The following is a 13,489-nucleotide window of genomic DNA, read 5'->3' as shown; positions in this document are numbered from 1 at the left end:
CAGGTGAGGGTTGTCAGACAGGGACAGCGCCTTGCCATGTCCATTCATTTCCATTTTGATCATGTTAGACGCAGTGCTGGCCAAATTAGGAGGATTCAGTCCTGGAGAGAAGAAAACGGTCAAAGATTGAATGATCAACTGTTTTTTGAGTGAGTGAATGTTGTGTAGAATAGATTATTTGCATTAGTACATTATGTTCAAAGTACATAGCGCTTTACTCTTTCTGATCTTAAAGAGGGCGTTTCTTTTACTTTAGAAACTGAAATGCTTCAAAAAAAAGTGGAAGGATGCCCTAGGGGTTAGCTTTTTTGCACATACCTCTGTCTCTATTTAGGAACAGCATGTTAAAGTGGCTCTCCTCCTTGATGAAGTGCCGCCCAGGTTGAGCGGCCGTCAGGTCTAATGCCCCTATGCCTTCGGAGGCCGGGAGTGGTGAGGGAGTCTCTGATTTCTCAGACTTCACTGTGGTCAAGCTGGTCATATTGCTCTCCGGCCCTTCGTCTGTGGTTACACCACCATTGCTGCTGTTGTTATTAATGCTGTTGAGTGTGATGGGGGACTTTGAGTGGTGAGTCTCGTAGTGGCTAGGGGCCGGGGACAGGTTTTGCATGGAACCCGAGGACTCCGACAAGGCTGGACTCCCCAAGCTCTGACCCTCTGCATCCCCCCCCAGAGCAGAAAAGTTTTCATTGGTGAAGAAATCCCCTTCCCCTCCAAAGCCATTGCCGTTATGAAAGGGCTTCTGACTGAACGAACGGCTCATGTTAGCACTGGAGTCGATCATCTTCATCTGGTTCTCCAAGGCTGCGATGCTGGAGATGACGGAGGTGGGCGGCGAGCACCCTGGGGAATAAGGTTTATTGGTGTCTATTTCTCCGTCCTTCAAGTCGGCTTCATCTTCCATCGCCTGCTCCATCTCATCCAGGAGGTCGTCATCATAGTTGCTCATTGCGTCTAAGCTCTTCTCATCAAAGGAGAGGTCTGTGTCCATCTCCTGTAGACTCTCGGGCAGAGGGGTGTTGGGGATCTGCCCCCCCATGTGCATACGGATGTGCTGCTGCAGCACCACAGCATTGGTGAACTTCTTCTGGCAGATTGGGCAAGAGTGCTGAACACGGAGTGGGGGTTTGGATCGATGGACGCCAAAGTGCGTTTTCAGATTCCCTTTGGTGGTGAACGCACGCCCGCATATCTTGCACTTGAAGGGCCTCTCACCCGTGTGGATTCGGTAGTGCATCTTCAGAGCACTCTGGCAGCTCAGAACCCGATGGCAGATGACGCACTGGTTTGGATCAGTCATCTTCTTGTCAATATTTTCAACCAGCTGCTGCAATTTTGAGGTCTCTGATGTTTGCATAGAATCTAGGAGCCCCCCAAAGGGAAACTTGGCCTTGAACTGATCTGAGAGCATGGGGAGGACAGGATGGGAAACAGGATTGGGGGAGGTGATGGGTTCAGGTACCTGGCCACTGCTGGTGGACATGGTGGAGTTGACAGAGGTGGAAAGGACCACTTGAGTAACTGTGGTCGTGGTGGTGGTGTTCTCCCCGGGCCTCGTGGAGCAAGTTGGAGGAAGGCGAATCCCTTCAGGCTTAAGGAGAGGAGTGGTGTCTCCCAAAAGGCTTAGTTTTGGGGAGGGTGAAGTAGTGGTTATGCCAGAGTCAGTCAGGATATTGGGCGAGAGCGATGCACAATCGCTTGAAGGAGGAGATGGCCTTTGAGGCGATCTGCTGAGTGGCGTAAGGCTTGGAGACTCACCAAAACCTCCCATCATGGTCGGCAAAGTGGGAGGAAGCTGAAGCCCAACTGAGGTAGGGATGGTGGGAAGGACTGGTTTGCTGTCTAGCCATGTGGTCACAGGCTTTTCTGGGGGTAGGGACATTCCATACGGTATGCCTGAACTGGTGGGCACATTATCCAGGTACTCAGGCACAGGGTAGGGGTTCATCTGAATATGGGGATACTTCTCTTTGTGCCTCTGGAAGTGGACTTTAAGGTTGCCCTTGGTGGAGAATCGGTTACCGCATATGTTACATTTGAAGGGCCTCTCTCCGGTATGGGAGCGCAGGTGGATCTGCAGGGCACTGTCACTGCCAAACACCTTGGCACAAAAGCGACACTTATGCTTAAAGAAGGGGTCCTCAGAGCTGGGCTTTGTGTCAAATACAGACACATTGGGGGGCTTCCCCTTGCGATGCTTCATCAGAGCAGAGAGTGGATCGAGAGCATTAGCTGTGGCTGCAATGCTTGCTAGCGGGTTTGGGAAAATAACACTGCTAGAGGAACTGTGAGGTATTAGTGGTAGATTGGAAGCAGAGCCCAGCAGGCTGCTGTGGCTTAGCAATGGAGGAGTGCTGGAGTTCCTTGGAATGGCTGAGCTGCTGCCGATTCCACCACCTGTTATACTACTGCTGCTGTTGTTGTTGTTTGTGACCGACGATGAGCTGGGCGGCAGCATAGATGACAGACCATTGCCACTAGGAGACGGAAACATGGAATTGGTTGAGGAAGTGCTGGGGAGTGAAGAGTTTGACTGCTGGCTGCCACTTTGTGGTGCATGTGAGAGAGACACATCTATTGCCGAGTTCAGAGAAGAAGGCCCCTGACCACCAAGAGTGGCTGGCAATATAATTGGCAGCTGATGAACAGGGGGAGTGATGAAGCTGTGAAGCTGGATCTGGCTGGGTACAGGTCGGGGACAGGCTGAAGAAACTGCCTGGGTTCCGGCATTGGTGCCGTGGTGGCTGTGGTGGTTCAGTGCAGACTGAGGGGAGGGCTGCCTGTTCATCAGAGCCACTTGGCTACGTATTTGTTCTATCAACTGCAGCTGGTGGATTTGCTGCTGCTGCAGGGCCATCAGCTGGTCCAGGATCATGGGGATGGCCATAGTGGAGACCCCACTGCCTGCCGTGGCCTTCACACTCTGCGAGAACTGAGCCACTGCCACCCGGGTGCCATGCAGCGTCTCCAGAGTGACATTGGTGCTGGGCATGGCGTAGCTGGTAACGGACGATGGCGTGACGTCCCCGAGCTGAGGTAGGGAGCCGCTGTCGGGCTCCGGGGACACGTCTCTCTCCTCCAGATCCAGGGTTTTTCCCGGTGACAGCTCCAGCTCCATGGGCTCGTCCTCTTTCTCCAGGGAGCCGACCCTCTCCAGGCCGGTCAACTCGGGGACCTCATCGCCCCCCTCGCCGCTCGGGCTGCCGCCGCCTTCCCCGGGGTCCTCGCTGTCGCCTTGTTCACTAGGGCAGCTGGGCGTGGGGGAGGCCTCGGTGGGGTAATCCTGGGAGGGGTCGGGGGTGACCTCATTCTCATTCACTATGAGCACCAGCGGGTTCTTGGTGCAGCCCTGCAAGTGCTCGCAGAAGTCCGACCACTTGAAGAACTCAGCGCAGCACTTCTCGCACACGTGGGTCTCCTCGCTTCCACTGCGGCTCTCGTTTCCGCTGTCGGCGTCGTCCAGCACATCGCTGCGGGCTGAGGGGGGAGAAGGGAGGGTGGGGGAGGAGAGGGGAGAAAAAGGAATTCATGAATAAATGATCAATAAAAACTCAACACGTTTGCAGCGCAGCTCCTAACCTCTATTTTTTTCTGTTTTTTAACATAAGCAAAATCAATATTTTTTTTTCTTTAACTCTGAACAAATTGCCATCGTCCACCAATTCTCAAGACCCAGTTTTGCGCATTCCCTCCCTCTCCGCAGAGCCAGCTAATAATTTTCTTTGTGCAATCCATCAAATTATGAGGGGCCTATCAATTGTGGATACTGCGCTTAATGAAATTCCATAGAAGCTATTGATTTCCAATGCTTCATACAATTCACAGCCGACGCGTCTGTTGAGTACAAATCAGGTCTTTGATGGCCCCATTAGGATTGCCCTCCGCCACCAGACCCAGTCATTTCCACCTGAATTTCAAATGGCTCAGCCCTCTGCGTTTAGTGTTGTGAAATATTTAATCCCCGAGTCCAAAGCAGGGGAATAATCTATCACCTATAACCTACCGACACACGCACACACACACAACACACACACACACACACACACACACACACACACACACACACACACACACACACACACACACACACACACACACACACACACACACACACACACACACACACACACACACACACACACACACACTGCTCGTACCACTGAAATGTCTTTATATTGTTACATGGTGGATTACTTCATGGAAAGTATAAAGTAAGGGTATACTTTGTTCAATCCATCGTGCTGCATTTTGACATGGGCATAATATTAAGATAATAATATACACATACTGTATATATACACACATAGTATACACATATACACACTTATACAATCGCAATGTTAAATGCATCCATGCAGGCTTTCATTTGAATGCAAAACATTTAGTTCACTCTAGTCAAAAAACTTACAAAAGTGAATTGGTATTGGGTATTTCTCTCTCTCTCTCTCTCTCTCTCTCTCTCTCTCTCTCACACACACACTCTCTCTCTCTTCCTCTCTCTTCCCTCGAACCCCGTCTGCCGCTCTCTGGAATAAGACTTAACAAATGACATGCTAGTGCCACAGCAGCGACGTCTCTTGACAGACGTTTAATCCCCACTTCCTCCCCAAGATAGAGTTGATCAGAACCATATCACAAATGACCTGTTAAATACCTTTATTTGATTTTATGTTCAGATACATGCGTGGTGTGTTTTTTCTTTGTGTGAGTGTGTGTGTGAGAGTGCTGTATGATGGTAGGTAGTCGGTGGTGTGTCTAATCCACACTCACAATCACAATCTACAATCACATTCGGAGAAAGCTGAATTTCCAAAGAAAATGACATGGCATACTTTGTTCTAAAGTGATGAAATAAAGAAACAAATATTTTGATTTTGGTTTTGATGGAATTTTTGAGAAAAGTTTGTTTTCACCCATTATTTCAATGTAAGCATGTATTTTTTTTTGTCAGTTTTTTCTTTTTATACGAGATATCATTTATTATCCACACATACACACACATGCACACACACGTGCGCGCACACACACACACACACACACACACACACACACACACACACACACAATTCATATATATATATATATATATATATATATATATATATATATATATACATAAATAAATGAGCTACTGTTTTTGTTTGAATTAATCTGCACTTTAACTAAAGGTAAACAATGCCCAAACATATAAAACTAAACATATTTCTATATGTTGCTCCATTTCTAAGATAAAAAGCAATGCAACCTGCTATAGAGTGCAACTCAACCAGTACGATTAGTAAGCCGAGGCTGAATAAATTGGCTGAATTAAATATTAAATAAAGAAATAATAATAACATGTGTGTATATATATATATATATATATATATATATATATATATATATATCTCACCGTCGTCACTTGACGAGACATCAGTTGAGTAAATAATTTTAAGGGATCCTATAATGAAACAATACAAAATCAAGCAGAAATGATCACTGCATCCTAAGTGGAGGAATCCATCAGTCCTGTCTCTATTTGAATTTCTTTCTCATTTTTGCGTCCCTCCCATTTATTTATAATCAGCAGAAAAGGAATTTGGAAAAGGCCTTCGGTCAAAGACATTGTTTCATTTTTATCTGAATTAAAATATCAAATAAAATTAAAAAACAATAATAATAGTTGCTTTGTAATACCAAAAATGAATGGAATTGTTCAGAAAAAGGTGTGTTTAATGAGTGTAATATGTGTTGTGAGGTTTAATCCTTTTTTGTCATTACCTCCCGTCTCTCCCTTTCTCTATTCCTATCCCTCCAAAATCTAACCAAATAATATTAACAAAAAAACCTTAATAATTCAATCCAAACAAATCAGAGGAGGGACTGAGTGGAAAAGTCAGCGGCACATGACTGTGGGCTGTGGAAAGCTCCTTATCCCAGTGCTGGACGGCACAACTCATTTCCATAATTGGGGGTTGAAAGGTCAACGCAAATGAGCACGCACGGAGCGGAGCTGATTAGTTATTACAGCGGTATTACTGTCACTCTCTCTCATTCACCCCCACCATTACAAGTGGGCTCCTTTGTACGCCCATGACCCCACACACTCACACCCACACACACTTAATCATGAAAACACACACACACATATGTACACACTCACCAAAAAACAACCCCATTTCCCTGTTAATAATAAATAAGCATATTCATGTTGTACACTCTGAAATTAAAAAAAAAATAACAAAAAATAATCAAAAATAATAGTGAATAAAATAAATACTAATTCTGAAAGGCAGATTTTGTAATTCTGCTCTTTTTTTCGGGAAAATGAATGTTTCTGATGTCCATAATCTGCTTGCTAAATGTATTTTAATCATCAGCAAAATGAAAAAAAACCGACACGTTTTATTTCCTTTATCATGCTAAATCTTTGCCGCAATATTAAATCATTTTCCCTTGAGCGTTAAAAAGAAAAAAGAGAAACGACTGAAAATAAAAAAACATTAGCTTAATGATAAGAAGCTAATACGTGTATGGAAAATTGCTGATCCTTGGAATTACAGACTGGAGCTTACTGATATGATTTGACTTTACTTTAAGACAGTAGTGCTTATTAATAGTGTATTTGTGTGTAAATAGTGCATTATTATAATGTGTCTATATTGTGATTAATTCAAAATACAAAATTGAGATTTAGGAAATATTTTTTCCCCAAATGTCCTTCAAAAGTGTAACGGAAGCGCCACTGTATGGACACCGTCGACATTTTGTAGCAGTGAAAGTGTGTGTACGTGTAAATGTAAGAGGGCGAAAGAGAGAGCGAGATAGAGAGCGAGAGAGAGAGAGAGAGAGAGTGTGTGCGTTTGTGTGCGTGCATGCGTGTGTGAGCGCGCGTGCGTGCGTGTGTGTGTGTGTGTGTGTGTGTGCGTGTGTAAAACATATTGATTCTCCTCTAGCACACGTGAAAATCCAATCCGTTTTTCATTTCTTTAAGACTCTTCCTTCTCTCCCAAAATGCAAACGCCCGGCTCGGCGTTGCCAATAGCGGCGACTGTAGAGCGCCTGAATCCGGATCTGCGCATGGGCCGTCGGCTTCAGCCGCACGACCCGCCGCACGCTGACCCAGACCCCTATTCTGACACGGCGCTCATCAGACAGAGAGCATTCGCGCTTTCCACGCACCCTTTCTGTTTGTGTGGAGGCCACGGAAAACATGCCTAGAGACAAAGAAATGAGTAATTATGAGCTCACACTCCTTAACAAGTCCCAGATTCACTCATAGGACACACACATTAGAGTGGAGATCGACAATGGTAACACTGGTATTGTGACATAATGGGGGATAAATGTGGTTAAATGTACATTAGGGAGTACATTTAATTCACACACTCACATCGGGAGAGAAGGTGCTGTAATAATTATGTTATTAATACTACTACTACTAATAATAATAATAATAATAATAATAATAATAATAATAATAATAATAACAGAAAGCCTCAAGAGCACCAGGCTGCACTTAAAGCAGTCCACTCAACATCTTTTTTTTCCATTGACAGCACTCGAGATCCTTAAAACAAGAGATGAGTCGCTATCGGTCCCAAAGCAAGCTGTGTGAGAGAGAGATGGGCCGGTTTCAACAACGTGGAAATTCCTCCACCAATTAACTCCTTTCCGAGCCCTTTCCCTCCTCACTTCCATTTTGCGGCGCCCTCTCAAGGCGTTCTCGAGCAACCGCTCGACTCTTTCGCGCATCGCTCTCGGATCCTCCGCTAAATTCTTCAGAGCGTTCCCATCACCTTCCATCGTCCACCCTCTTCCCCTCGCCCCCTCACACCTGCAAGGGCAGCGAGCCCCCACCCCCGCCACCACCCAGACCCACGGTTCTCCATCTCCATCCATGGTCAGAGCGATACAGTCCAGTTGTGTCAGCGTTAACGTGAGCGCTGACTCCGACACAGGGGCCCCTTTGTTGTGGCCCCCGCTGCAGATGCGGAGCAGCCAAAACATTAACGATTTGTTTGTGTAAGCGCTGGCGAGCTACAGCGCCCGCTGACGCTGACGGTGACGTCCCCCGTCTGACGGACGGACGGACGGACGGACGCTCCTCTCGCTCATCTCTCTATTATTACAGAGTTGTTACTGCTTTGGGTTATTACTTTACGGGGTACGGATGTTCTGAGAAACGACACATATGTAAATGATTCGGTGATCGAAAAAATCCCGCCAAAAAGAAGGGAACTCGGGAGACTTTGCTCGTCGAGGCGACATGGAAACGTTGTTGGTTTTAGCGCTTATTAATTGCATTTCACCAGTTTAAAATCAACACTCGAGATCACTCGAGAAGCAAGGCCTTCATTCGTGCGTGTGTGTGTGTGTGTGTGTGTGTGTGTGTGTGTGTGTGTGTGTGTGTGTGTGTGTGTCTGTGTGTGTGGGTGTGTGTGTGTGTGTGTGTGTGGGTGTGTGTGTGTGTGTGTGTGTGTATGTGTGTGTGTGTGTTTCAAATGCTGGCTTCAGTAATTAACATCCATATTTGAATTGAATGTCTCCTTGAGGACACATCTCGGGGCCGAGCTACGTGGGTGGTCCGGAGGCCTCCAACCAAACTGTCTTGCTGGTGCTGGTGGGGGGCGGGGGTGGATAAAAACAAAAGGCAAACAAAAGAAAGCCCCCACTGGACGGGGAAGTGGAAGTGGAGGACAACCGCGTTGTCACTTTTTAACTCAGATTCCATACATCCATCCCTGCCGCCGCACACCCAGCCCCATGACAAGTCAATGGAACTTTTAAATGGGCAATCTCACAGAGACTGCGTGTGAACATTGGGAGACTCATAACTCAGATACCTTATGCGAAACGGTGTGTGTGTGTGTGTGTGTGTGTGTGTGTGTGTGTGTGTGTGTGTGTGTGTGTGTGTGTGTGTGTGTGTGTGTGTGTGTGTGTGTGTGTGTGTAATGACGTGTGTTTAGTGACAGAATGCAACCCCCCCCCCCCCCCCCCGGGCCCTCCTCCCAATGGATGGGGGGGGGGGGGGGGGGGTTGCCTTACAGTGACTGCGGGGGGAGGGAAAGGGTCAGGGCTGGAGACGGAGCGGAGGAAGCAGCACCCGCGATGAAAGCCCTCCCCCGCACCCCGCCGCTGTTAACACTTTTTTAGGACTTTTTATCCCCACACAACCCACACCCTCCCGTCCCCCCACAAGGTCACCGGCACAGATGTCCTCCTATTTGTCCTACGGGCTTGACGTCGAGCGGCGGCCGGTTCAGATCGGACAAAGGTTAAGACAGCGAGCTGTAGTCCCCCCCTACGGGCAAACGTACGGGAGCCCGAAGTGGGAGGACAGGGAATGAGCGGGGGGGGGCAGGGAAGGGCAGGGGGTGCGCCGGGGGTCTCGGGTGACAGATGTGGGCTTATTGGCACACGATGGTTGTTGAAAAAAAACAACAGTCCCGATTTTGCCCTCACTTGTCAACGATATAACAGGTGAGAGAGAGAGAGAGAGAGAGGTCTCGGCGAGAAAGTTGCCCCCGCAAGAAATAAATCATGTAAAATCAATACATAAGTGGAAATTGCTGAAAAAATTTCAAAAAACGTATAAAAATGTCCTTTGTCAGCTCTCTGTAAAACATAAGAAAAACCACAACAAAATACATAAACGAGCATTCAAATCGACATTTAGCTTGACTGACGGATGCCCCGAGTTTCTTTTTAAATTTGATTCACGACCGAGCATTCTGTAAAAATCTGCAGAATTCCGAACCCAACCCCCTGAATTGACAAACCGAACGCCTGCTGGATAATCCGGATTCCTTAATAACAAAATAATCACCAGTATCCTGCTCAGCTGAACGACAGCGAACGAGAGAATGGATGCTCTCCGTCCGACTGACTCGGACATTTCTAGAATATCTCTTTACGGCAGCTTTGAATGAAAGATGGCATTTATTTAAGTGGCCTGTATGGGCACAGTGTTTTCCACCCAGAGGCTCGGGATTGTTTCACTCCGAGGTCCGCGCCGCATCCTGACAACAAGCGAGCCAGTATGTTCCTTAAAGCCAGATAGCGAGAGCGTCCATAACACCGACTCCACACCAACATGGAATCTTTTTAACCGGAATGGTTAAAATAACCTGCCCTCACACTTCTGACATTTACCATGTTTTTGAAAGTGTGCTACGCTGTTATGTGTGCAAGTGAGCTCTATCACATCAAAAGGTACAAATACATATATATATTTTTTTTTTATCAAATTCATTTATATTTCTCATAGACTCCTGAGAGGTATTTCTGGCTTGCAACACTTTGTTTTTCATCACACAAATCTTTAGAGCATTTTCAAATGCACTCATTTTAAATTTAAGTAATAACAAATTGTCTAAAAAGTCTATACCTGAACCTAAAATACAGAAATACAGAAAATGAATGACTACATTTTCTGCATTAGCTGCTGATCATATCCCCTTCCCATTATGATGAATACCAAATAAAACAGATAAATAAAATGTGAGAGGTGATGTTTGACACCGAAACGACGGCATCGTCGGTGTGTCCGTGCAGATGCTTGTCATGGTGTAATTGTAATGTAATATGAGATGTATATAAAAAATTGCATGAAGTTTTGCATGCAATTGCAAAGCCCTGCAGGTCACGCTGGTCGTGGCAGTGATCCCTCCTTATAGCAACATTTCCTCCTGCACAGAGAAACTGCTCCCTGGAGATTACATCACGCCTCTGTGTTCTAAAGAGCTCCCACAAAAGAGCCTGTGTGTGCTGGCCAAGATGGGCCAAAACCAGCAAGAGGTGTCATGGTGGTGGTTTGTCGAACAAAAAAAAAAAAAAGAAAAGAAAAAGGAATACACCACACTGCACTGCACTGCACTGAGATAAGAATTACACATTAATAAGAATTAAATTACTCCAACACATTCCTTGAGAAAAGAAGACATAGGCCTCGTAAAGCAACACATTATTGATAATACAACTAAGTGCAAAATAAGGGGAATTCGTTGATTTTTTTTGTGACATTATTAAACATACATTTAGTTAATAATTTCATATAAAAATAAAAAAGCATAATGTTTATATATATCTATATATATATATAGATATAAAACAATAATATATGTGGTGATTTGTTTCTGATTTTTCTGTCTGTCTTTCTGAGAAATATATCCCAATTAATTAAAACAGCCTCTGCGATTGAATCACTTCAAGTGGACTACATGATCAAATTAAAAATAAAGTATTTTGGGTTACGCTTGTTTTTTAAAAAAAAGATTGTATTGTTTACATTATTTTTGTTTAATGAATATTAATTTCTCGTCTTAAGTGTGAGCGCAGATGAAAGACTTTCCCCTCATTTCCACTTGGCTGAGACAGGCTCTTGTAGACATTGAGAGCAAAAGGGAACAAATCAAGTGTGATGCATTTATGTGTAAAGGGTGTAAACAAAAACATTTCCATAACAAAACCTCCTTTCGACCTTCGAGCACATCACGCATTTCAAGACAGGGATCCACAAAAAGACAGGGAAATAACATGGAATGAAAAATAAATATAAAAACTCCGGTGGAAATGACTTCATTCAAATAAAAATCCAACTCTGCATCCCCTTAACAAGGAATTGATTCGAATTATTTTGGGAGACAATCTCGGATTTCTCTGAAAAACCCGAATTTGTCTGAGCGTGTGCTTGTGTGTTTCCACGCGCGTACGCGTGTGTGAATCCGAGGGGGCTGCAAAGCCTATTTAGTGGGAAATAGTTCACGGATATTTAAAATAGGCTTACGGGGCGAAATGTTGAGAAATAATACGCAGTTATTGAACTGGGATCCTCGGACCGGTCAGCACTTCGAAAAAAAAAAAAAAAAAAAAAAAAAAGAATAATAAAAAATAAAATAAAATCTATCAGACAGACAGATTTGCTCCGCATATGGATCTTGATTAAGCGAAGTTTAAAAGAGAAATGTAACTTCTGTTGTTTTAAATTTGGAACGCAAACAATATATGTGAAATCACATTTCAGACTTCGTGGGTTTAAATGATATGACACCGAGTGTTGATTTTAATATCACATGAGAGCCAAGTTAAACCTGCAAATTAATGATAAGCGGTAATATTAAGTCGTTATATTATTTCTTCCTTCCCCTTCATCACAAAGTTAAACACAGCAAGACTGCAAAAAGTTCAGTCTCAGTCTCTCGGTGGTTGATCGAAGAGGACGGTGCCATGGCATCTGGCTTAACAATAAAATAAAAGTGTTTGTTTTTAGTGTGTGGACGGGAAAGCCACTCACCGTTCTCGGAGATCACCCCGGTCAGTGGCGGCTCCAGGTCCGACTGGAGATGCTGCGGCTTGGCTTGCTTGCGGCGGGACATGCTGCTGCTGCTGCTGCTGCTGCTGCTGCTTTTTGCACATACATCAGAATGGGAACCCCAAAAAAAAATTGTTCGCAAAATAGTCTGGCAGCAGCAAAAAAAAAAAAAAAAAAAAAAAAAAAGGGTGGGGGGGGGGGGAATTACTGGAATTATCTGGTGTTGCTGTTGCGCGGATTGCGCATGTCGGTGTATAATTATGATCGTGAATAATGCATCGCGATTAACGGCGCCGTGCAAGGGGGGGATTGGCTGGAGTCCAGCAGCGGACTCACATTGGATATGGAAATGAAGGGACGGACCCGAGCAATTAGCTGCCTCACTCTCAGACTGTCTGTCTCTTCTTTTCTCATCCCCTCCACCTCCGACAAAACACACCGACAGCGCACCACCAGGTCTCCTCTAGTTGACGCCCAGCACCCAAGGGTGGGTGGGGTGGTGGGTGGGGTGCTGGTGGCGCAGGGGGGTCCCGGCGCCGCTGGAAGGGAAGCTCAGCTTCTTTCCCCCCCCTCCGAGGACCCTTCTTTTCATTTAGTCATTAAAACGTGCACATGCCTCTGTGTGATCACTGTCTCCGACCCGACTCCCGGAGCTTCACCCGAAATCCAGATCCTGCAATGTGGCTCACTTCTGGGGACTAGGCACGAGAATTGTTGTTTTTTTTTTTTTGTTTGTTTGTTTTGGTGAAATAAAGTAGTTTCAGTTCGACTCGGTTCTCCTGGAAAGTGACGCTTCGTTTCTCGATGGTAGAAACGCAACTGTTTCCCCTGTTCTATTTTTTAAATTACAACAGTGCGCTCCGCAACTTTGACGCGCGTCTTCCGAGCAGGAGCGCTCCTCGGTCAGCGCGCCGCGCGCCGCAGGTCCGAGCGACTCCTCATCGGCCCCCGAGACTCTTCAGTCTTGAATCGGGGTGAAAACAATTGTTTATATCTATTTTGAAAAGTTAAGTCGTCCGTCCTCGGTCGGGTTCGTCCCCCGGCTCCCGGGTGGTGCTCTCCAAAAGTCAGGCAAACGCTTCCAAAGGCGTTTTTCTTTTTGAAATAATTCTTCTTCTTCTCTCACCGGATTGAGCGCAACTCGCCTTCCATCCATTAAAAGACGCGAAGTGACTTGAAAAGCTTCCCCCCGGAGCC

The 13,489-nt window shown here is 45.7% G+C and overlaps 1 protein-coding gene across 1 annotated transcript in view; it reads right to left on the bottom strand.

Moving 5' to 3' along the window:
• The window catches only part of sall3a (spalt-like transcription factor 3a), a gene marked incomplete at both ends in the record, with an annotated part of 13,245 nt that extends 889 nt beyond the window's left edge, over positions 1-12,356 (bottom strand). The window contains 3 exons of the mRNA XM_080005936.1: positions 1-101; positions 319-3,477; positions 12,275-12,356. The exon at positions 1-101 is cut by the window's left edge and continues 237 nt beyond it. Coding sequence (XP_079862062.1) covers positions 1-101; positions 319-3,477; positions 12,275-12,356 — 3,342 coding nt within the window. The remainder of the gene's footprint in view (positions 102-318; positions 3,478-12,274) is intronic.
• Between the last annotated feature and the right edge of the window lie 1,133 nt (positions 12,357-13,489).

The sequence above is a fragment of the Zeus faber genome, assembly GCF_960531495.2.
Source record: "Zeus faber genome assembly, chromosome: 8".
Taxonomy (NCBI): Eukaryota; Metazoa; Chordata; class Actinopteri; order Zeiformes; family Zeidae; genus Zeus; species Zeus faber.
Note: the sequence above shows the minus strand (reverse complement) of the source record. Positions and strands in the feature narration are given on the sequence as shown.